Raw genomic sequence first — 23,975 nt, 5'->3', positions numbered from 1 at the left:
GAGTTTTGATGCAGTTCACCTGGGGAGCTGAAGTCTCTTAAATGGACGTGTAGCAGAGCAGCTGGTCGGCACCACTCATGGGATCCATAGTCTGATAGACACATCTGTGCCATTCAATATGACAGACAACAACTGGCTACCAGTCATATTACAGTGGCCTCAAATCACATTAGAGCACACTGCACCGGGGAGGAATTGAGGGTGCTATTCTGGTCGAGGCAACAAGAGCCCTCTAAGGTAGTTAGACCTGCAGCGGAGTGTACCACTGTTTAAGATGTGCTACTCCAATCTCGTTTTTAGTGGGCCTTCAGAACATATAAGATTGTTGTTTCTTGGTTAAGCATCAAAGACATCAGAGATGCATGTGATGTTGTTACGTTTCTAGACTTATTGCAGCTGGGTGAAAGGTGGAGTTAAAGACATCAGGCATCACATAGCGACCAAAACATTTCCTTAAAACTGAATTTGTGAAGCACTCCTATATACCATCTATTCTTATATCCCCACGACATCTTCTCTTACTAGAGGAATTATATGACATTACAAGGCCAGTGAAGCCTGGTGCTTGATTGCAAGGGGAAATGTAGGAAGAAAGGGAACGATGGATTGATGAATGGAAGGACCAGGTGATGGATGGACGGGTGGAGGAGCGGAGACTGATCTCCATATTGAGGTCTATATTATTCTGACCAAGATATTCCGTACCTACAGTTGAGATTGAGCCGGGCCAAGCCAACACTTTTAGTGTGTTTGTGTCTGTACATGTAAGCTTGCATGCACAAAGTCATTTGTCACTTACCCCTTCTTGACTGCCTTGTCTTTGCTCTTGTCTTTGTTCTTGTCCTCTCTGTCTCTTCCTCTGTCCCTGTCTCTCTCTCTTTCCTTCTCCTTCTCCCTCTCCCTGTCACGGCCCTTGCGCCGGCTCCGCTCCCTGCTGTGGCTGCGGCTCTTTCGGCGAGTGCGGCTGCTGCTCCTTTTGCGACTTTGGGTCACTCGTCGGCTGCGACTGCCGCTCTTACTGCGAGACCTCCGTTGGCGAGAATGGGACCTGGAAGTCATAAAACACAGGACATATTACACAGCTGTTTAACCACTGAAAGTACATTAAATAAATATCTATTTGTACTTTCTCTTCTTCAATGTAAGAGACGAGATTCTGGTATTTTCCACATACAAGTACACTAATACAATAGCAGTGTAAGATATCACCATCCTGCATCCTGTACTAAGTTATATCCACTTCTGCATTCTTCAGTTACCCATTGCCTGTATTTCCCAAAATGCCTTATGATCACTCCCTGCTAATGTGGCTGACAATGTTTCAATTAGCTTTCAGTAATGCATGTGTGTGTTAACAGTGAGAGTTGTGTGAAACAGTACTACTACGCCGATGGAGGACTTGTTAAATAGCCAGTGCAGGTGATTCAGTACATTGCTTGTCGAGTAAAAGATGGGGCCTCTATGATGATTTCTACCGGAGAAGATTGTTAAAGTACGTTATGAAAAAGTCACAATATGCTAGTGTGTTCAGAAAAACAGCAGACATTAGGTCCCTTATTTATTTTAGCATTAACCTTTTTTGCTTTTATCACATTGATATTCTTTCGTACGGAAAGACATAAATTCAATTGCAATAAAGACTTGCAAACAGGTTTTTAGAAAAAGGATCAATAGAGCAAACTGAATCGAAACCAGAATGGACAGAATCTGCTGTAAATGAAACCCAACCCGGCGCCCGACAAATCAACTTTGTGGAGATGGTGAAACGTCGGTTAACAGAACTTAAAATGAAACTCACTATGATACATTTTTCCTGGCGTGCAAAATGTATCCTTTATTGTATGGATCTAATAATACAGCTTCTGTACCATCACATACACTATGACTCAAACACACACACACACACACACACTGACACAGTAGAAATGGAGCCAATTAGAGGCGGGCTCAGAGGAAGGCCTGTCCTCGGTATTGATCCTGACATTGGCCCCCTGGACTCAAAAAGATTAACAGCAGGAGATTTACTTTGTTAGTTATCACACACACACACACGCACACACGCACACGCACACGCACACACACACACACACACACACACACACACACACACACACACACACACACACACACACACACACACACACACACACACACACACACACACACACACAAATCATTTAGCCATGAACAAAAACAAATTGAAAGTGTAACTCATGTTTCAATAAAGTGCCATACACAGACACAAATTACCAAAACATAACGGCTCATTTATGTGTCACTGCACATGCCTATTAAAGGACCAGATCCTTCAACATATGTGTGTGTGTGTGTGTGTGTGTTTATGTTACCGCATCCTGTGTCAGTGTCCATGCACATGCGTGTGGAATGACCATGATTTGAAACCCCAGTAGAAATCGGCAGCTGAGATGCCGTTATTTTCCATCATCTATCATTTTATTGATTTGTCTATAAAAACAGTCAAACCTGCTGTCCACGAGCTTTATTGCTTTCCCCCCTTTATTAGTTTGTAGTTTGGGACATCCAGAGCTGTCTCTCTCTCGACAGAAAACTAATCATTTTCTTCGGACGCCTGTCACCATCCTAACAGACAACACTCTGACAACTGTTGCAATCAATTAGGCCGGGCTGATCCGGATCACTGGAGAGTAGCTGCACTAGTTCAAGGTCTCCAAAAGAGATACTCTCTTTGAAAAATAACCCAACACTAAAACAAATATTTGAAGATTTTTTGAAGAAAGCTAGAGCAGAAGCTAGACAATGAAAACATCTCCGTCAGAACATACTGTAGTGAATATAGAATACATGAAATGTTCGTTTTATGTTGATGTTGAAATTCAGGACTAAAACATGCAAGATCAGCAGTCAAGCAAACACAGAAAATATTCATGTGTAGTCTGTCGTACTTAAATGTCTTATTTAACAAACCCTTAAGATTCAACTGTCACAGAAGACAAAAACGTAATAAATATATTATCAAAAGAAGGGCTGCAACTATTAGTTATCTATTCATCTGCCTGTAATTTCTACAATATGACAAATAAGATATGACAAAGAAAACAAAGTCATCACATTTAAAAAGCTTTAACAAGATACATTATTATATAATTATTTATTGCAAAAACTATTAATTGAATATCAAAATATTAGTTGTCACATCTAATCATTGGAGCTCTAGTCAAGACCTGTATACTTTTGGTATTGCTTAAAGAAAAAAAACATGAATGATTAATCATTTATCAGAATAGTTACGGCAGGCTAATTGATCGGCTTATTGTTTTAGCTCCAGTTAAAATACAACCACATTATTTGAGCAGTTGCAGCGCTACTCTTTCCCCCCCCCCCGCCATTATTAACTTCTCCTGCAGTAAAGCCCGTCTTGTTGCATTTTGTTGAACAGCCAGGTACTAAAGCAGACACCCTGGAGTGATGATGAAAAATAATTACATATCTGATTCAGAGGTGAAAGCAGTCATCAGTCAGAGGAAATTTGATATAGCATATTTAATACAGTGTTTATTGGAGCTACGATTAGGCTTGTCAGAGAATCACAGCCAATGGAAAAAAGAAAAAGATTGGCGTTTTTGGGGTTTGGAGTCTCCAGGCGAGATAATCCATCAATGGCCCAAACAGACTTTGGAATGAGTGGATCTATGTGTTGACAATGCCTGCGTATGTTTGTAATCAACAGTACATGAGGGGAAATACAACAAAGTTTCTCTGTTCCCAACCAAAGTCTTATATTTACAGCCAAGCAAATTGTGGCCAGAAGCAGCAGATGCAATACACACAATCTCTCTCTTTCTCTCTCTCTCTCTCTCTCCGTCTCTCTCTCTGTTTCTCTCTCCCTCTACCTCTGATGGCAAAGAAAACAGCCCACTTCTGGGGTGTGCAGCAAATTAAATTTACTGTAGTTAATAGAGTGAGCCTATGCTGCTAAATGTCAATTTCCTGACCAAGTCCTTCCCCTTGGAGAATGATTAGCTAATTTGGGCTGGGGATAAATGGGCTAATGCAGGACACACACAGATAAACAGCCACAGTTGGACCCCATGCCAAGCCCTTCCTCTGCTTTACATTTCATTGGCCTTATTATCTCCAGGGAAAATGGGTCCCCCTATGGCCTAAACATATTTTCATTTCCAATAAAAGGCCCTTGCTGGTTGCCCCCACGTACAAACCCCCCTCGCATATGCACTGCTCCCACACCGCCTCCTTCCTCCATTCCCTCGTTTCACAGCCCAATCCATTAAATCGGAGCTCTGCAATTGGCTGGGGCCGTTTTCCTGGTGAATTATCAATAGAGTAATTATGCTGCATGTTGGGAGCCGGGCTGAAGCTTATCGCCGCTCACCCCCCGGTGTGCGCCAGGATATGATCCCTCACCACAGCCCATTGGGGTAATTATGTGGTCGGGTGTGAAGCTGGATGGTGTGTTACCCTTATCGGACTGTATTCTATTTCTGTTTTCATTGAAAATTGGACATTAATGGCTACGCGATACCACTAGTGTCAGATACAGGTGGGCGTCTCCAATGGAATCTGACCCTATTTAAATCATTATTCATACTACGCAGTGTAGGCACGGGGAACACATGAATACACACAAATAGACCAATTATCCTCACTGTTCCTTTAACCTTATCTTCCCAGTATTTATATTGTTTCTTCGTTTCACCATCCACCATCCTCTGTTGGGAGGAAAAAACAAAGTTCATGCCATATTATATTTGTCCGGTGGTAGAAAAACATCCCACAGCAAGTGAAGTTCTGAGTGATGCCCCGTGTGGCATCACTGTCCATTAGGCCAGTGAGGCGCGGCAGTGATTAATGGCAATGTAACTTTAACCCTATCGCATTTCATTGGACGCTGACGACAGTGACCTCTGCCTGATCAGTCTTTCTACCAACAATACACTAAGCTAGAGAAGATTTATGAGGAAAGATAGACTTACAGGTGTAGTGGTGTGTTTCAAGATCTCAGTTTCCAAATAAAAACAAATAAGATCATAATATTGAAATTCATTTTATTTTTTAATTGAAAATGATGTTGCATCTTAACATCGATTTGACTGTGTTCATTTACAAGTGTCTCTACCTTCTATTACACATATTGTATTTGTCTTTTTTCATTAGTTTTCTGAAAAGTGACCCCAGAGTTATCTGAGCATATATTATTTTTAGCTTAATGAGCAGTGCATGCTAGTATAATAAGTTTGTAATTTTAACGAAGATAAAACAAAAGAGTTTCAACAAATACACATTTTGTGAGTTTCAACAAATACACATTTTGTGACTCTTTTTGCAGTATCCAGGTAGCTTGTTATTAAGAGCCAAAATAGTTATTGTTTTTGTCATTCGTCTATGAAATAAGTGCAAAATGATGAGTCATAATGTGCATTCAAACGATAGTAACGGTGTAATGTTGGACAGACTACATAGAGATGGCCCCATATACAATTTGTTCAAATGTAAAAAATCCAACACACACACACACACACACACACACACACACACACACACACACACACACACACACACACACACACACACACACACACACACACACACACACACACACACACACACACACACACACACACACACACACACACACACACACACACCACACACACACACACACACACACACACACACACACACACACACACAAAAAGCTTGCCAGTCGACTTTTCCAAGCAACAGACAGATTGAAAAAGAAACGGGCCTATTGAAAGAAAGAAGATATCTATATTTGAAGAACTTCATTAATGCGCTGTTCCCCGCCGAGTTATTTCCAGTGACAGAGCACACAGCAGCAGCTTCATGTTCAAGTTAAAAGTCACTTTCCTTTTTTCTGCCATTTCAATGTGTCGAAAAGCACCTTGAGTGAGCAATGTGCATTTCCTGCTGCCAAAAGACGTGGAAAACAGCTGTTCCTTCCCAACGCTGCCTGCTGAATGGAATGCAAATATGTTAACCATCTAGAATGTATTACTTTTGAGTGCTCTTCAAACGCAACGGCAGACACAAGTTTAATTTATGATATTCCTCTAATTATAAGAGCTGTTGAAATCATTTCCCAAGCTGCTTCCTCCTTCCAAGCAGCCACATTATCTGTTCCCTTGGTTCACAGCGCATGCAAACACACACACACACACACACACACACACACACACACACACACACACACACACACACACACACACACACACACACACACACACACACACACACACACACACACACACACACACACACACACACACACACACACACACACACACACACACACACACACACACACACACACACACACACACACACATAAATATACACACAGAAAATAACACACAAGGAATCACTGTAAAGTAGCTGATTGTGAGCACAATTAACACAGCAAAGACGGAGCTTGAAAGACTCACAGAAATGTTTTTTCTCGGTCCCCCTCAGCTTCATAAAAGCAATGTTTAGATTTGTCATAATCTTCAGTTTGCTTTTAATTTAGCAGTCGTCAACACAAACGTTTGCAAAGCCCTGCTGTGCTGTGAAGCAGAAATGAGACGCCATGGAGGCCACCCACTCACTGCCCCCCCCATACCCAGCCAGACCCTCACACACACGGTTACAGCCACAAGCCACAAGGTCAAGTCATTTAGAAGAGTTCAAAGACCTTCACAGTCCCCTCAGATCTATATAAACCTAAAACAGCCAGACAACGATGAGGGAAAAGCCGACTTTCTGCACTAAGATGTGGTTTCCATGTCGCTGCGCGCCCATGTGTTGATTACCCGCCGTCTTCATTGGCGCATATGCCCAGTGTCACTCAGCCTCCCCATCGCAATCCTAAACTTGGCCGTCTGGTGTGCACTCGCGACCTTTGACCTCCGTGCAGCCCAAGCTCGACATGACACCCATTAGCAGCTGGAGCCGAGGGGGGCCCCGGCTCAGCCACTCAGCCCAGACACAAGGTCAACAGAAGGTCACACTTAGACTAGGTGCTAACTTGCCAACTCGCTCGCAGCCACTCACGCAATTGAAACCCATTTTTCCTTCCATCAAGGCACAGGACAATTAGTTACCCCGAGTTAGGAGAGAGTTGTTTTGGTTGTTATTGCCTCCATCTGTAGGAGGGTGGAAAGCAGGGAGGGAGAAGGAGTTGAAGGACTGTGAGGGGGGGAGAGAAGAGGTGAAGGACAGCAGAGGTCTTATCCCAGAAGTAAGAATAAGATAAAGAGGTATGGGTTTAAAAAAAAGTTGGGGAGTCAAGTACAACCACGGTAAAGAAAGAATCAGGAGAATGAAAAGGAAAGAAAAAACGATTGGGACTTAAGTAGAGGACAGAGCAGACAGCCGTACTTCACATCAAGCTGGCTCCAATTAGCAGGTGTGCTCTCAGACGCTCGCTCTCCCTCTCTCTCTGGTCAGGGAAGATGTATTTTTCTGCCTTTTATATGCATGTATTTATGAAGTGGTAGGAGATCTGAGGGCTCTTAGCATAACAGCCTTTTATTGTTTAAATGTGGACCGCTCGGCCCCGTGTGCTTAAGTGATTTAGGAACCTCACAACTCCGGTATAAGAAAAATCATAAACGCTGAGACAAACCATGTGGGTTGACTGTAAAAGGCACCGAGGAACGGGCCGACAAAAAGCAGACACACATTCCACTACTAAAGGGAAACTACACTTAATTAAACACCCAAGACACAACTGGAATAGCGCCCTGTAAAAAACTATTAGTTTCCCCTCTTCAGTGGAATAACATAAAGTTGTCTTTTGACAGAACAGAGGCTTGTCTCATAAAGAAGTTTTCGAAAAATCGTTTTTTTTTTAAGAACTGCTGTCGAGACTGAACAAGGAGAAGGAGAAAGAGAGAGACAAACGCCGAAATAGAGATCAAGGAATGAATATAAAGAAAAAACACTCCACCCTCTGAATAAAAAGCCTCTCCCCCCCCCGCTACATCTGTCGCTTCTCGTGTCTATACGTCCTGTCCAGTTAGAAGTAGCCAATAAATAATGCCGATTTTTCCTTTCCATTTCTTTCTCTATATAACTACAAAAATATAGTGATGCAGGTTACGGTCAATAAATAAACTGAAATGTTAGATACATTTTTATCTATTTTATATCTTTATATTATTTATTTATTTAGTTTAATCCCAAATTGTTACTGTTTAGAATTAAGGGCAATTTTTTTTTAGCGTTTGAGGCAGGATTCAAATGATGCCACATGCAATAATAGTATTAATGTCATTCATTACACACATGAGAGACCTGTATCTTACTTTTTCCGAGTGTCAATATCCCACAGTGTTTACAAAAAAACCTGGCAATATTCCACTCCAGTAAAACTGTTGACTGCATTTAAAATAATTACATTTGTAGTGCTTTGATTTCAAGCCAAAAATCGCCACGTTGAGTTCTCTGTTCAACCAGTCACAGAAGTGTTCTGCTCTTTGTTCAGCCAATCATTCGACAGTTGGCCACGTATCCTTTGGGCTATCCATCTATCTCCACTTCCTCCTCATGTCCTCGACTCTGCCAAAACTCGAATGGATAGACAGAAATAAAAAGGAAGACAAATTTCAAATAGAAAAACTCATGCGCATGCTGAGAAAGTGTTTCATTACTTTCAAAAAGATTGTCAAGGTTTCAGTCAAGGCGCACATGATCCTAGTTTCATTTATCTGCCATTCTCTCTCATTTTTCGATTCTGTTTCCACAAAGAAATTACTAAATCTATGAGTGAAACCACATGCCTGTGTGTGTATGTCAGTGTACATGTGTGTGTGTGTGTGTGTGTGTGTGTGTGTGTGTGTGTGTGTGTGTGTGTGTGTGTGTGTGTGTGTGTGTGTGTGTGTGTGTGTGTGTGTGTGTGTGTGTGTGTGTGTGTGTGTGTGTGTGTGTGTGTGTGGCTTGTCAAAAGTGAACTGACAAGTGCAGGCAGTGGTTCCATTAGCTGGCAATTTGCTCTCAAGTTGTCCTGGACGGAGAGGAGGAATGAAGGAGATTTTTTGGCAGGACAATGCATATAGCTCTGCTTAGGAAGAGTTAAGTGAGGTGTTCATACAAATAGTTCTATACGCCATTATTCAACACTCCTGTAACACACACACTCTCAAACAAGCAAGCCTAAAGAGACACAGACAGCCTAAATAGAGATCAATGCCTGAAAATAAATCAGAAAGTATAAATATATTGTAAACATGCAAATATATACCACTTGATAAAGCCATTGAGAAATGTGTGTCAACCCTAAGTATTAGTCTGAATGTGACTGTGCCAGAATATTGTAAAGACCGACTATAAAGTCCCAGAGACGATGGTGTCCATATGGTTTGGGCCCGAGCACAGAGTACAAGGTAAGCGGCCTGACTGAGGTTTGTCCATGCATGCTCTCTTAGCACGAGTCTCTACGGGCCGGCTCAAAACCTGGCCACTAAATCACACACAGCACATAAACATACCTCCCTGTGTGTGTGTGTGTGTGTGTGTGTGTGTGTGTGTGTGTGTGTGTGTGTGTGTGTGTGTGTGTGTGTGTGTGTGTGTGTGTGTGTGTGTGTGTGTGTGTGTGTGTGTGTGTGTGGCATGTCTAAGAGTGAAATGAAGAAGAAGAACTGTGGACAGACGGCGGCGTTTATCTGTGCATAAATTAGGAGCAGAAGCTGTTAATTAAAAAGGGGGGAAAATAAGCACAGATAAAATAAAAACTTTGCTAATCGGCTACTTGGCAAGGTGACCTCTGAGTGCACCGGGCCTCATTCTAGGACCCGCCGTCCTGCTGGGCCGGTGGCACAAGGGGCAATGTGCAGGTTCGGCTGTGAGCAGCAGGCATCGGGTAAAGCCCCCCTCCTCTTTACTCTCTCTCTCTCTTATGTATCATTGTCTCCCTATCTCTCTCCCCCTCCTTCTCCGCCCAGAGCGTTATTAGACCCAGGGCTCCGCTGCGGCTCCAAACAGCTCAATGACAACACACAGGGCCTGCCAATTAGAAATAATTAGACAGTCATTTCAGTGGCAAGTCTTTTTAAGTGCATATATAACGATGCAATGATGCTTATTAGCCGGCCTGAGCCGGCGAGGACCAGGGCCTCAAACGCTTTGGCGCTGGAGAAAATAATTATGCCAGTGATCACAAAGCGAGCTGCACATCTCTGTACTTCACCTCCACACGTTTCAAAAATCCACTTCATTAGCTCCCGTAATTAATCCTCCATTAATTGTAGGAAAAGCCCAGTTTACCTCCCTTCGTTTCTAATTATCATCTTATAAATAGTTATGGTTCTAATTAATGTGTTCATTAGGCAGGATATTTCTCTCAAAGCCTTGCTGGGAGCCAAAGGTCCGGCTCAGCTCTCTCTGAAGCCTAACCAGCCAGAAGGTGAGGCCATCCTGCCTGCATTTGCTTTTATTTTACTACATTCAACCTCCTAATTGGCATTTAAAACCCAATTTGGAAGAACTTCAAGAAGCTTAAATAGGAGAGAGAGAAAGAGAGAAGGCAGGAAGGAAAGAGAGAGAGATACATTTGGTGTTCATTTTGGTATGCCAGAACTAAAACGTTTCTGTCTTTCTCTCGGTCTGGCCAGACGGATGAGGCTTTTCACTGTCACAAAGTGAACACAATGAAGGCTGCATGTATTAGTCTTTGGCATTTTTGACGTTTCATTTGCAAAAACATTGAAAGTGTTTCTATAAAGAAGTGTCATACTACAATTAGGTTTCAGTCATCAAACTGTCTTTCGAAAACACATCTAAAGTAACGGGTCTGTTCTCTATGATACTTAAATTAATCACAAAGATTTGCTTTCATTGATAAAGGTTTCAAAAAGGAAGACTATACAGCACTCTCAATGATTAGAGCTGCAAACTTCAAAAAAGATTTAGCCTTTTTTGTCAAATTAAAAAACCTATATAATTGTGAAGATTTTTTATTGTACTACTAATTTATTATTGATGTATTTTGGGAATACTGAATCATGCATCTTCAAATATAATTCGGCTAATTGTTTTAAGAGAAGTTAAATTAAATTATCAGATCATAATTATTTCACATTTACAATGTCATTACCTGGTACATAATTGTATTACTTATTAATCAGTACATGTAATGCTACTTGTAAACACAGGTGTCCATCTCTCTTGGGTACCAGTGACATGCCATCTGATGACACAACTAAAAAACACAAAAGGTTCTTCCAGTTCCAAAATGTGTCTATTTTACAAAAATATTGAATGCCAACATCGCAACAGTTTAAGGAACCTCTGACAGAAAACAGTTACCCACCTCCACACTCAAAAATTGTGACATCAGAAACTATTCCATTTCTTGCCAACAATTACAGCTACAGCATGTGCATTTAACACCTTCCAATTTAACCATTTATCTGGATGGCAGGTAGCACGATATACACATGTGACTTTGCTCTGATACAGAAACAGTTATTTGTATTTATTATGCGAAATGCAAGTATACTGTATGGAAATGATCTTTTCCCTACCATATCCAGATCAATTATGAAATAAAAGAGTTATGGGAGATACAGATTTTCTTCTCTTGATGACCGTATTAATGAGAATGTTAAACTTGAGTGTGATTGTTCTCTCCTTTAAAAAAAAATCACTTTCAGATTTGATTTCTGAGTCCCCGTTAGGTGGCTGATGCCCGAGAGATTCTACCTTCACCCAGTGTCTCAAAGCATAAAAACTACCTTTCCAGTCCAGGCTTTAACAGGCTTTATGTGTCATTACTCCCTGTTTGTTTAACAGATGGATGAAAAGAGAAAAGGGACTACTCTTTGATGTTAAACTAGGCTTTGTTTGGGACCATTGGACAAACTCCCTCATTTGATCGTCTGTGTGAAAGGACTGGTGTGATGCCTTTTGTGAGGTGAGTTGTGTGTGTGTTACACAGTGCAGACTCTACAGCTAGGTTGCTACCCAGGGGAGTGGACTAGTGTGTTGTGAGCCTGCAGGATGGAGGGGTGCAGCGGAGTGGGGTGGAGGGAGGATGGCTTGGCAGGAGTGAGGGGTGAGGGAGGGGGGGGGGTTTCCTCTGGCAGAAGAGGGGAACACTGCTTGCGGCGAGGCGCGGATGAAAGAGGCTGTCTGTGTCAGTCACTTATTCCTCCCTTTAGTAAATAAAGGTTTCTGACAACAAAGCCGAGCAGCGCTTGACTGGCCTTTACAGCAGATAAATAAAAAAGACAACACAGAGAAAGAGAGTAAGACCGAGAGACAGAGAGAGGGAGGAAGAGAGAGAGAGAGAGAGATACACAACAACAAACACGTTCAGATCTTACGACTGGAAGCATGTTGATTTTTATAGAGTAGAGACGACGCAGCCAAGCTAAACCAGGTCATCTTTCAGTTTAAATCAACACTCTGCAAGTCCGGTAATAGGGGAAGAAGGGAGAAAGGGCTGAATGTCATCCTGTGGAAGGGGGAGAAGGAAAGATGTTGAGTCTTTGGGATAACAGACAGACGAAAAAAAATGCCAGGAGCCTGCTCTTAGATTCCAGTATAGTATAGTCTCGCCTAATCTGAAACCTTTACAAAACTATGAGAACACTAAGTAAGATACTGCCACTTTAAATTGAAAACATATTTAAGGTTTGTTCGCATTCTTTCTCATCTTATTTCCTATCCATCAGCAGCACCATTCGGGCCTTATGGTTCTCTCATAATAGCAAGATCTCAGCAGTTTGTGGAGGAAACCAGATTTCACTTGTCATGTCCTCAAAACACACTCAGGGCTGTTTCCCTTATGAAGCCAGCGACACCCGAAACCACCTGCTACATCACACACCGACTAAACTGTGTGAATAAATATATGTTGGACTAAAATACTCAGAACAATTTCCACCCTGACAGGGGAATTGCTGATCCAGGTGCAATGAAAAGCTGGGAGGCCACGCTGGGAGGCCACGCTGGGAGGCCACGCTGCTCACCCACAATAAAGTGGCTGATTTTCCTCACCCCACCCCTGTCTTCTTGCACTCCACTGCCCTTCCTTCACTCTCCTCCCCCTCTTTGACCATTACACTCCTCCCTTCAGTTCCTCACTTCAGCACTCCCCGTTCGCAAGTCGCCTGGATGACCTTGCGCGCGCTCCATGTCGGTGCTATGCAGGAAAAAGCTATCTAGCAGATGTACGACACCTCATCTCATACAGGGGAAAATTGCTGTGTGAAATAAATACCAGGCCATCGCTCAGGCCATCGCTCAACCCCACACACACACACACACACACACACACACACACACACACACACACACACCACACACACACACACACACACACACACACACACACACACACACACACACACACACACACACACACACACACACACACACACACACACACACACACACACACACACACACACACACACACACACACACACACACACACACACACACACACACACACACACACACACACACACACACACACACACACACACACACACACACACACACACACACACCTTGAGTCCTGTTCTGTGATCTCCAGTGCAGAAAGCTTAGCTCACGTCATGAAACTAAAACATCTAGATTAGCTCGTTCTAGACGCAGCTAAAGATGACAGGGGGGGCCTAGTGGTTGTCTCTTAACCAGAAGAACAGGGCAATGATGATACTAGACTACTGCTCTTTAGTCAACCCTGAGCCCTGATCTCACTGTGGGAGGACAGCATAATGTGTCTAAGGGGATCACTTAAGTGGCTCATAATTATCATCATTACATGCTATGTTTCTTGTCAGGCTTAATGCAGGAGATCAGATCTAGGAGCTTCTCAGAAAATCTAGCAGGTAAACCTGGGGGTTTGTTCGTAACCCTTATGAACAGGGCCGGTGTTAGGCAGTCGCCTAGGGTGCCAGATTTGGGGGGCGCTGCGCTGGTAGCTCTGGGAGGGAAACAATTGTTTTGACTGTTTGCGCTCATCCTATTTTTCGGCCTTGATGTAACAACATTCATAATTAAGTAAATGTAACACCCTTTTCCCCCCGGTTACACTTTTCATTTGCCCTGTACGATGGGTGCTGTAAGTGATGAAAATGGGGGATGTTGGCTTATAAGGCGCCCGCAGCTCACGTGGGAGTGAGCGTGGGAGCGAGTGAGGGAGAGAAAGAGGGCGCACCGGTACCGGCGCTGTTGTTATTAGCATCTGGTGCTAGCTACTCTAACGGATATAAGAAGAAGATGTTTCTACAACAAGGGTGGAGGAGAGCTCTCTCCTGTCAGACTGAGAGGCTCAGTGAGGTAGGACTCTGAGTGTTTAGATAGTTCACTTTAGTCTAAGTTATCTCAGTGGGTTTCAAATGATTTGATCACAATTTATGTAGACTAAACAAATATTTCCAAGGCACTCCTTTACGGTACGTCCACACGGCAGCGTGAGTTGAAACTTGCCGGTGGGTGTGTCTGGCCTGCAACCAACAACCAATCACATTAATCTCCCGCCCTGGACACACAAGTACGCGGTTTGATTGGCTGGAGCTTGTACTGGCATATGATTTGATTGGCTGGAGTTGGTTGGGGGGGGGGCCTCATCTCACAATGTCGCTTGGGGCCTAGGTGCGTTTAGCTAGCTATCCATCTCCTCTAGGGGAGAGACAGATAATTAGAGGTCTCACTCTCTTTAGAGTCATGACAGCGGGCCCAGTGATGAAGCTGCTCCAGTGTAAGCGGGGCTAAACCCTGACGCTAGCACTTTGTCCTGCTAACCCAACACGCCTATGACATTTTAATGAGAAAAATGTAAGCATGTGTGTGTATGATCGCCTGCAGTGTATGCTCACCTATGCATACGTGTGAGAATATCAGTCAATGAAGAAATGCTCAGCTTCTCTTTGATGGGTCAAGTGGTAGATTTGTCGCACCTGCCATTCTGCCATGTTTTCTAACCGAAGCTCTAAAGCGAGCTTCTAAGTGAATGAAGAGCTGACAGTATGACTGACTGAGCCACACACCGTTAACCCCTGCTGTGGACGCCCATAAAAGCGCAGCGCTACACCGCTACGCCGAGCTCACCTAAAGACGTGCCTGTGATCCCACAGTGATGAGAGGCTGCATCGTCTTTGTGGGCCTGGGTACACATCAGATCACTGTGGCTGCTGCTGCCATGCTCCACTCTGCTCTGCCCCAGTGGACTAGGGGTGTGCCTTTACGCAAATCTGCACATACATGCATACGCTCAATCAACCTCACACATGCTGCTGCTGCGTGCTCACACACAGCCTGATATGCCTGCTCACATCAAAGAGAATAAACATTAATGGCAAATAGGTAATCTGCTCCTCTTGTCTGTTTTACATTTCAGGGCAAGATTGACTGCCTCTGGGGGACCTGGCCTTCTCTGATTGAGGGCAGGAAGGAAAAAAAAGGAGAAAGAGAGAACGAGGGGAGAGAAGGAGGAAGCAACGTTTGATGGTAAACACATGATAGAGCATTATTCTTATTTCATGTATCTCTTTATTTTTTATTTATACATGGGAGATTGAAAAGGAGGTAATAATATCCCCTCCCTGGAACCCACGACGGCCCCACTATGGTCCTAATCTTCTCCCCTGCAATATTCTGATGCAGAGGTTATTATTCTCATTTCTTCTGAATAATATTCCTCTCTTGGGCCTATATGTTCTCTTTACTGCTCGCTTTTGTCTCGCCCTTTCATTTTCATCCTTCAGGATCTTCTCCGCTCTCTCCCTCTCCTGCATTAACTCAACCTATTCTCTGCACACTTATCTATTCTCTTCTAACTTCTCGTCTCTCCAGTCGGTGCACTCGGCCTCTTCTCGCTCCTCTCTTTTTCATATTCTGAAGGTGGTGCCAGGTTGGCGTGGCTGGGGTGGGGGGCAGCACCTCATATCCTATCTGCGTATCAATCATGAGGTTCTGTCCACTCAATCTTGCGCTGATCCATCAGCCGACCTCTCAGCCAGCCTCATCCAGACACACACACACACCGCTGACTAATGGCAGTCAGGTAACCTGTTCCCAACAACCTTCCTTTATTCCACAACCACAGTGAATACAGAATGTGCAGTAACCCACAACAGTGCTATACAGTACATGATTATAATACTAAAGTTACTCCCAGTTCTTTAGACATTATTTGTTATTGCCTATAAAGAAAAATAACTGAAAATATTAACCAATTATCACACTTGTACTGATTATTTGTTGTATTATTTGTCAATCAGCCATTCAATTTGTCTACTATTAATTTCAGCTCTAGTCCCATGTATTGCATTAAGCCACACAACCTCCACTGGCTAGTAGAAGGAAGCTAAAACAGGGAACACATGTGGCAGGTTTGGCAGACCAAATTGCAGCTGCCGTCACATAACTGCATACGTTCATCATCAATCCCATCATTTTGCACATCCCCACCTCCAAACACCGCCTCCACCTCCTAACACCCCACCAGCCCATCCCACCTGCTCCTCGCTCACCGCTAAGCCGATTACAAAACGCAGCCCTCCTAATCACAGTACAGCGTTTGTAAACACCGATGTCATCGACTGTAGTTACTAAATCTCCCAAATCCCCCCCCACCCTTCATCTCACACCACACCAGTAATGCCATTTCCCCCTGATGTTTTAATCACCAGTGCCTCCATGAGTGACTGCCTCTGTACCACAGAGAGAAGAGAGACAATGTGTGAAAACTGTTTCCACAAATTCTCTCCGTAAATGATTTCAGTTCAGCGCGGAAATGTGTTGCTTGTTCTGAAGCCACAAAATGTTCAGTGAGCATTAGGGTTGGAGAGTTGAAGTGTGGTGTCTTTTTATGGCGCCATTTACCACTCTAGTGTCAAAACGTCTCTGTTATTTCATCCATTCATGCCGACACCTCCGTTATGAAGATATTAAAACTCTTTTTCCTCTGCGATTAAAATGATCTCTGCTCTCCCCCACAGCCATACACAAGTAAACAAAGGGCCTTGCTCGCGCATATATTATGACAGCCTTTTCTTCAATTGCGCGTCTGTGCATGTTTTTATGTATGTGTGACAATGTGTGTAGGTCCGTGTGTGTGAGGGATTTAAAAACAGCAGTTTACTGGTTCATTAGCACCAGATTAGCTATGCTAATGACATGGAGCACCACACACAGAGACGTTGCCTTTATGTTTCTGAAAGGGATACACGACTGACTATACGTGTGTGTGTGTGTGTGTGTGTGTGTGTGTGTGTGTGTGTGTGTGTGTGTGTGTGTGTGTGTGTGTGTGTGTGTGTGTGGTGTGTGTGTGTGTGTGTGTGTGTGTGTGTGTGTGTGTGTGTGTGTGTGTGTGTGTGTGTGTGTGTGTGTGTGTGTGTGTGTGTGTGTGTGTGTGTGTGTGTGTGTGTGTGTGTGTGTGTGTGTGTACACACATTAATCTTGCATGAATAAGTTAGTATAAACCTCTCCTCCAATAATAATCATAATTCAACAAAGTATGAATCGGGTAATGATGTTTTAAATGCATTAATGAGTGAAAGGAGAGCCGCTGCCAAAATAAATTTGTGACGGATTGCACTGGTGTCTCTGCGAGTCTCTGTTTCAAAGTGCTCACACAATACTCACACAGTTAGACAGATAGTCAAGGCAAACTGAGAAACGAGAACATGCACACGCAATACCGTAATCCAGACCTAAACACAACTTTCCATGTGGCTACATCTGATGACATGAGACATAAATACAAAACGATGTGGTTGTTTACACTGAAGTAAACTTCCAAAAGTCTTTGGACTGCATTTTTAATAAGAAAAGTCTGCAATGGCATTCCGCATACTGATTCGTAATACAAGCTCCTAAAGAGAGCTACAAGACTTTTGTGTCACTCCTACATGATGTAAATCAAAGCCTCACTACATTTGTCCAAGGGCCAAAATTAATCCAAGAGACACTTTCGGGGGCCAGTGGAGCACGCTCCATGTACTGTCAACTCGCCGGAGTCTCGCAGCGGGGCAACTGCGGAGCGCAGACTCTTCACGCTAACGAAGGATCACTTCTTCTTCAGGGCAGGGAAGGCTACGCAGTACGCAGGCTACTGTCCCGCAGCTGCTGCCTCTCTGTTGGATTCCAGTACTGCACATTACTCACGAGACGTTGAGTGGGGGCGAACGCATTAACCACTCCGCCAACGCCACAGTCACCCCCGCCGTGCGGGCCGGATGAGAATGTCTGGCGGGACGGATGTGGCCCGCGGGCCGCCAGTTGATGGTCACTGATGTAAATGATCGTTCATTACCGCTTCTCTTCAGTATTATACTTTGTCTTGAGTTTGAATAAAACATATTGTGTTCTATTTTGGATTTGTGTTTCTCTTCTTAAAACCATATATACTGTCTTTAGTATTTGTGTTTCTTATTTGCATTTCCTTAGTATCCCTGTCATGTTAAAGCATTTTGAATAACCTTGTTAAAACATGCTATACAAATATAATTGTGTGTGTGTCGGAGTGTGTGTGCGTGTGTGTGCACGACTGCACGTGATGGTGTTACCTCCTGTCTTGGCTGCGGGACCTGTGAGAGTGGTGGCTCCTCCCTTTGTCTCTCTCTGCGCTGCGACTCCTCCTCTTGCGAGACGAACTGTGGGACGAGCTGCTGCTGGAACGTCTTCTTCTCCTGGAGCACACAGACAACAAACACACACATTCATTTCTAATATAGGGAATATCTTCATGACAAACATCAATCCGAAAGCAGACTTGTGGATAGTTAGTAATTTGGGGATTTGGGTAAATCAGCAACAGTGAATTGTAAAAGTTCTATCTGTATCTGTTCTGAATGTCAAATTTGGTTCATGGAAGAAGAATCTTGTTATTAGTAATTACAATTTTTGATGGCTTCATTTTAGTGTAGGGCAGCAAAATATTTAGTTTTGTTTATGCCATCACAATGTCAACTTGCACACATTGCAAAAGACTGAAATATTGCACAATATTAGATTTCGAAGTGAAGTTTTATACAAATACATTTTTAACTAACTCCCAAAAAGAAATCCCATCATTTTGTCTGTGCCCTTTGGGTTCAGTTTAAAAAAACAATGTTGAAAATAATGAACTTTAATGTTTAAAGTTCAACAAGCAGTTTTAGAAGTTTATCACAATAAAAAAAAAACATTATAACATATTTTCCTCATGTCGTGCAGACTTTTGGTATAGTTTGGTATCATTTACTCTCTCCACTGCTCCTAGTACTAGAATGGGTTAAATGAAGAAGTCAAATGTGTGATGTGCTGTGTTCATGTACGTCACAAATAAAGAGGCTTTCATTTGAATCCTCTTTCCGTTTGAATAAAACCAACCTACAGAACAAAAACACACCATTTGTTTTGTTCTCTGTCTTTAAACACCAAAGTCTGAAGTTATTTCCCCTCCTGCAAAAGTCAATGTTGTATTCCTAATTCGTGTTGCTGTTCATTAAAGAGCAAATAGGTCCAAGTCCCTAAAAAACCTGACCTGCGCTGACGGCAACTTTTCATTAATGAACAAACACACTCATCTTCAGCCGTGAGCAGCAGAGCCATGCAGGCTGCCCTACAGTTGCTCCACAGGGGCCCAAAGGAGCTCCGCTGCTCTTTAATGTGGCTTCTGCAGTGTGTGTAGCGCCTATTTACAAAACACCACTCACACACGCGTTCCTATTGATATCATGTAGCAGGAGGCATTTATGGGGAGAATGTAAATGCAGAAAACCTTCTCTTCTAATGCGCAAACAGTTTGAGCAATATTCATTATTTAAAATCTCTTCTTTTCCTTCACCAAAGCCAAAATTACCAAAACGTTTTCAACACACACACGGTCCTATGGGAGCTCTGCAAGATAGAGCAGAAAAGGAGAGATAGAAAAGCAATTCAAATAACACAGAGGCTGAACTCTCAAACAAGATTTGTACCACTTAGAGCAGCGCAGGAAAGATCCATTAGTATTCCAAAGGCTGTATCCCATGAGCGCGGCCCTATGAAATAACTTCCTCAGCCCTCGTACAACCACTTCACAGTTCACACATTACACAGAAGAAACACACAGTGGTGAGCGGAGGGTTTTTGGAAGGTGCCGTTAGCTCACACGTTTACACAGAAGCCTGCGCGAATGTAACCTAATAAAAACCTAATGGCTCAAACACATGGGAGTGCGAAACACTGGTTAACAACACAGAGATATTTTCACATTATAAAACACCTAGCAAGTTGGGTTTCATTTCTTTTTTTAACTCACACACTCTATTCCTGTCTCGCTCCCACTTAGTATCTCACACACACTTAACTGTGGACACAGTTACTCTCGTTGCACATACATAATAATAATACATTACATTTATAAAGCGCTTTTCCTGGTGCTCAAAGCGCTTACAAGCAAGTAAAACAAAATAACAACAAAAGTAAAAATAAAACATGTTCATTATGTTGTCACGATGTCACCAGCCAATAGCATAAGCACTCTTCTGTGAGGCCTCTTCAAACCGCCTGTATAGGCTTGAAAACGCCACAGAGTGTGTGTCCTCTTTCATATGAGCCTATTTAAGGAACTAGTTTCACACAGATGCACACACAAGGTCTTTGTTAATTGATCAAAACACATGGCTAATAGATGAGGGACTGTGGTCCCAGGGTTTACACTGCCCACTCAACCCCATCCCGTACAGACAGGCAATGACTTCCAATCAGCGGTAATGGACCTTGACCAAGCCTCATAAATAATTACCATCAACTGGCCTTGTCTGAGCAGCCACACAGCCAGTGGCAGCTGGGATGGATGGAGGAGGCCAGGTCCAGCCACTGGCCACTTGTTAAGATGTCTTTGTTTACTGAGCCTCCCTATTCCTATGCAACTGCTAAATAGCAAGGTGTAGTATTTTAGAAACATGGAGAGGAGAGCTTATAAAACAGGTATGAGCGAGTAACCTTCATATATATATTATATTATGTGTTTAGACCATGGTTTAGACACAAAGCAAGGGGCCTTGACTTGACTGTTTTTCATGAATCCTTACTGAGACATCCTTAAGAAAGGACCAAACCCAACCATACCAGACAGCATCTACTTATAATAACCAATAAGCAGATTTTTTGGGAAATTTGAAAGGGTTCTCATGCTAAACATACAAATGTTTCTGGAAGTTTTCTCTGTGATCTCTGTGTTTTAACTGAAGTCACTGCATGTTGAGGAACATTACATTTGTTATAAAGTCCAAACTAACGAATATAAGTCATCAGGGCACCTCTCCCTTTACCCACATGGGTTTACCATAGTGATGCACCAATGTGTTTTTGAAGCCATAAGAAAAAACACCCATTGTGTTCTCATTTAAAAACATTTCACAACAATGTCACTTCAACAAAAGGGCTTTTTCATCAGACTTTGACATTTCAAAGCTGAATAAAGCACAGGTGTGAATGATAAAATAAAACATGGCTGAATTTCAGTAAGCTGATTCCATTTCAGGGTCCTAGTATTGGGCATACTGTCACAGTCAGTTGACTGAGGTACTTAACAAGAACTGAGCTTTCGTTAGTGTTATCAGTAACACCTGTACTTTGTGTAAAAGGCATATCAGACAATTATTGGCCTACATCTATCAGACTTATCCTGATATGTGTTTAAAATTGTTAGCACATAGAGAGGCCAACTGTGTAGATGCTTTTATAAAATGACATCAGACTCCTGAACTTTAACATATGTCAAACGGTGTTGGTAAGAACAGCCCCTCTAGTGATTTGTGAAACAAGTCACAGGAAATAGAGTAAGACAACCTAAGAAGACATAAAATGCTCAAACAGTATTTTCAATTTGTTGGCTCACTTCTGCAGCCACAGAGAAGAACAGCCATTGAAGTCAGGAGAAACTCAGGAGGTGTCAAAGCAGGACTAGAGTTGGTGAGTTTGTCCTGCTCGACGACACTTAGGCAGGACAGTCACATACTCAGTCTTTAGCCCTTCTACCTTTTCATATAAAGTCCAAGCGTGTATATATGTACTCTCACCTCCTGTCTTTGTCCTTATCTCTTGAACGAGAACGATTCAGACGAGTGGACTTTCGGCTCCGGCTGCTGACCACCTTGCTGTTGGAGGATGAAGACGAAGAGGAAGAGGAGGATGACCGTCGACGCTGTTTCTTCTTCCTCCTGCTCCGACTGTCATCCTCACTATCAGACGAGCGCCGACCCATGCTGGCTGTCTGTCAGCTGGCTTAACACAGACAGTAGTGTTACTAACCGAGCAGCTAGCTCTTATCATTTAGCAACACTTTGATACAAAACACTCGTGAACCCACTTAACACTGTAACACAGATTGTAATGCATTCCTCTACATTACTTGTACAACACTTTGTATCAATGTATTTTTTTGTATGTATTTATTTTTTATTTTTAACGTTTTATTAATGAAACCACAAAGATTTAGTAAGGGGTGTAGCTATACAACAACAACAACAACAACAACAACAACAACAACAACAACAACACAGCTAGGCTTATCAACAACGCGGAAGGAAGTTATGCATTATAAGTCCCTGTTAGGGCTCAAACAACACAGCTGTCGTACATGCAGAAAATACAAAAAAATATGGATTAAACACCTGTTTTATGTGGAGGTTAGCTAGCAGCAGGCTAACTGTGCTACCTCTAATAAATGCGTGTTCTTGTTTTGACTGAAGCCTTCGAGCCGCTTAGCATTTACCGTTTCTCACAGTGAAGTCAGTAAATACTACACAAAGGACAAAAGTGTATTAAAATAAATTAGAAGTTACCCTGCAGTGACAATCCCGCTCCTCACCTTTAAATCGTTGTGAAGCTCCACAACTCTGCCATGCACTGCTCAGGAGACTCTACTCGTGAAACCGGAAAGCATCGATCGAGTCCAGGCAGACAAATCTTACACAGAGCAATCGATCGAGGTACTGCGCTCATCTGTTATCATTATCATGGGTTCGAATTAGGTGTGTATGATTTGCCCCAAACGATATATTCAGCCTTAAATCATAGTGCAGCTTTGTTGTTGTTGTTGTTGATGCCTTAAGTAGCATTAGCTAATAACTTGACTTTAATTTGCGATAAGGGTGCGTATTGATGTAAGCAATCCTGCACAGATTTCCATTATTGCATGTGATGCAGGCTATTTTAAGGAAATTATTGAAAATAATGGGCTGATGCTTATTTCAGAGTCACTTTTGTTACTCTTTCTTTGATCAAGTATGAGTCCAATTAATGGATCAGCAACATATTTTCTTCAATTATTTATTAATTGTTATGTTGTACAGAGGAGTCTGGTTCCATTAAAATGGTTTAAAAAAGAATAGGGCTATAAAGAGGGCTTATTTATGGGATGTAGGCTATATCAACAGCCTGCGCTACACATGTTCCGTTTTGATCCGATTATATCCACGCGCATTTCACAGATTATAACATAAGAAAATACATGTAAATTTGAGGTCCATTAACAGGAATTTGCATTCGGTCATCATCTCAGATAATAAAGTTTAACGCCAGCATGTACACAGAGGGCTGCAAGGGATGACAGAGCATCCAACCCATTTTCAGCAAAGTTTAATAATTAATTATTTGTATCAATTCAAATACACATAAAGGCACTTAAGGTAAAACGATCACTGTTTCACTCAGAACATGAATGAATGAATTAATCTATATATTATTATGCTTTTGGTCCATTATGAATGGACCAAAAGCATAATAATATATGGCTGATAGATAGCCTACAAGTCAAAGGGGTTTAGATGCTTATCTGCGATCATGGAATCCATCGTGCTTTCAGATTCAGCAGAAGTATTAGTAGCCTAATTAATGCCTTAGGTCCAAGATGAAACATTGTTAATATTTAATTAGGGGAATTGTTAGAGCACTCGCCTGGAAAGGTGGGGCTTTATGATCAATAAACACTCTTAATTTTGCATCAAATTCATCCGGACGTTTTCAAAATCCTGTCATATCCTATTTCT

General features: G+C 42.5%; 1 protein-coding gene across 4 annotated transcripts in view; it reads right to left on the bottom strand.

The window, feature by feature from the left end:
* The window catches only part of rsrc1 (arginine/serine-rich coiled-coil 1), a 116,671-nt gene extending 93,793 nt beyond the window's left edge, over positions 1 to 22,878 (bottom strand). Inside the window, exons 1-4 of one of the 4 annotated variants that reach the window (XM_034096668.1) lie at positions 22,796 to 22,878; positions 22,005 to 22,209; positions 18,522 to 18,644; positions 800 to 1,048 (exon numbers count right to left, since the gene is read on the bottom strand). In XM_034096668.1, the coding sequence (XP_033952559.1) occupies positions 800 to 1,048; positions 18,522 to 18,644; positions 22,005 to 22,189 (557 nt within the window). In that variant the 5' untranslated portion in view covers positions 22,190 to 22,209; positions 22,796 to 22,878. Of the gene's footprint in view, positions 1 to 799; positions 1,049 to 18,521; positions 18,645 to 22,004; positions 22,210 to 22,769 lie in introns of all 4 variants that reach the window. The other 3 variants (XM_034096670.1, XM_034096672.1, XM_034096669.1) reach the window with 3 other exon arrangements.
* Positions 22,879 to 23,975: the final 1,097 nt, after the last annotated feature.

Source organism: Pseudochaenichthys georgianus, chromosome 13 (genome assembly GCF_902827115.2).
Source record: "Pseudochaenichthys georgianus chromosome 13, fPseGeo1.2, whole genome shotgun sequence".
Taxonomy (NCBI): Eukaryota; Metazoa; Chordata; class Actinopteri; order Perciformes; family Channichthyidae; genus Pseudochaenichthys; species Pseudochaenichthys georgianus.
This window is presented reverse-complemented; position numbering and strand designations above follow the sequence as displayed.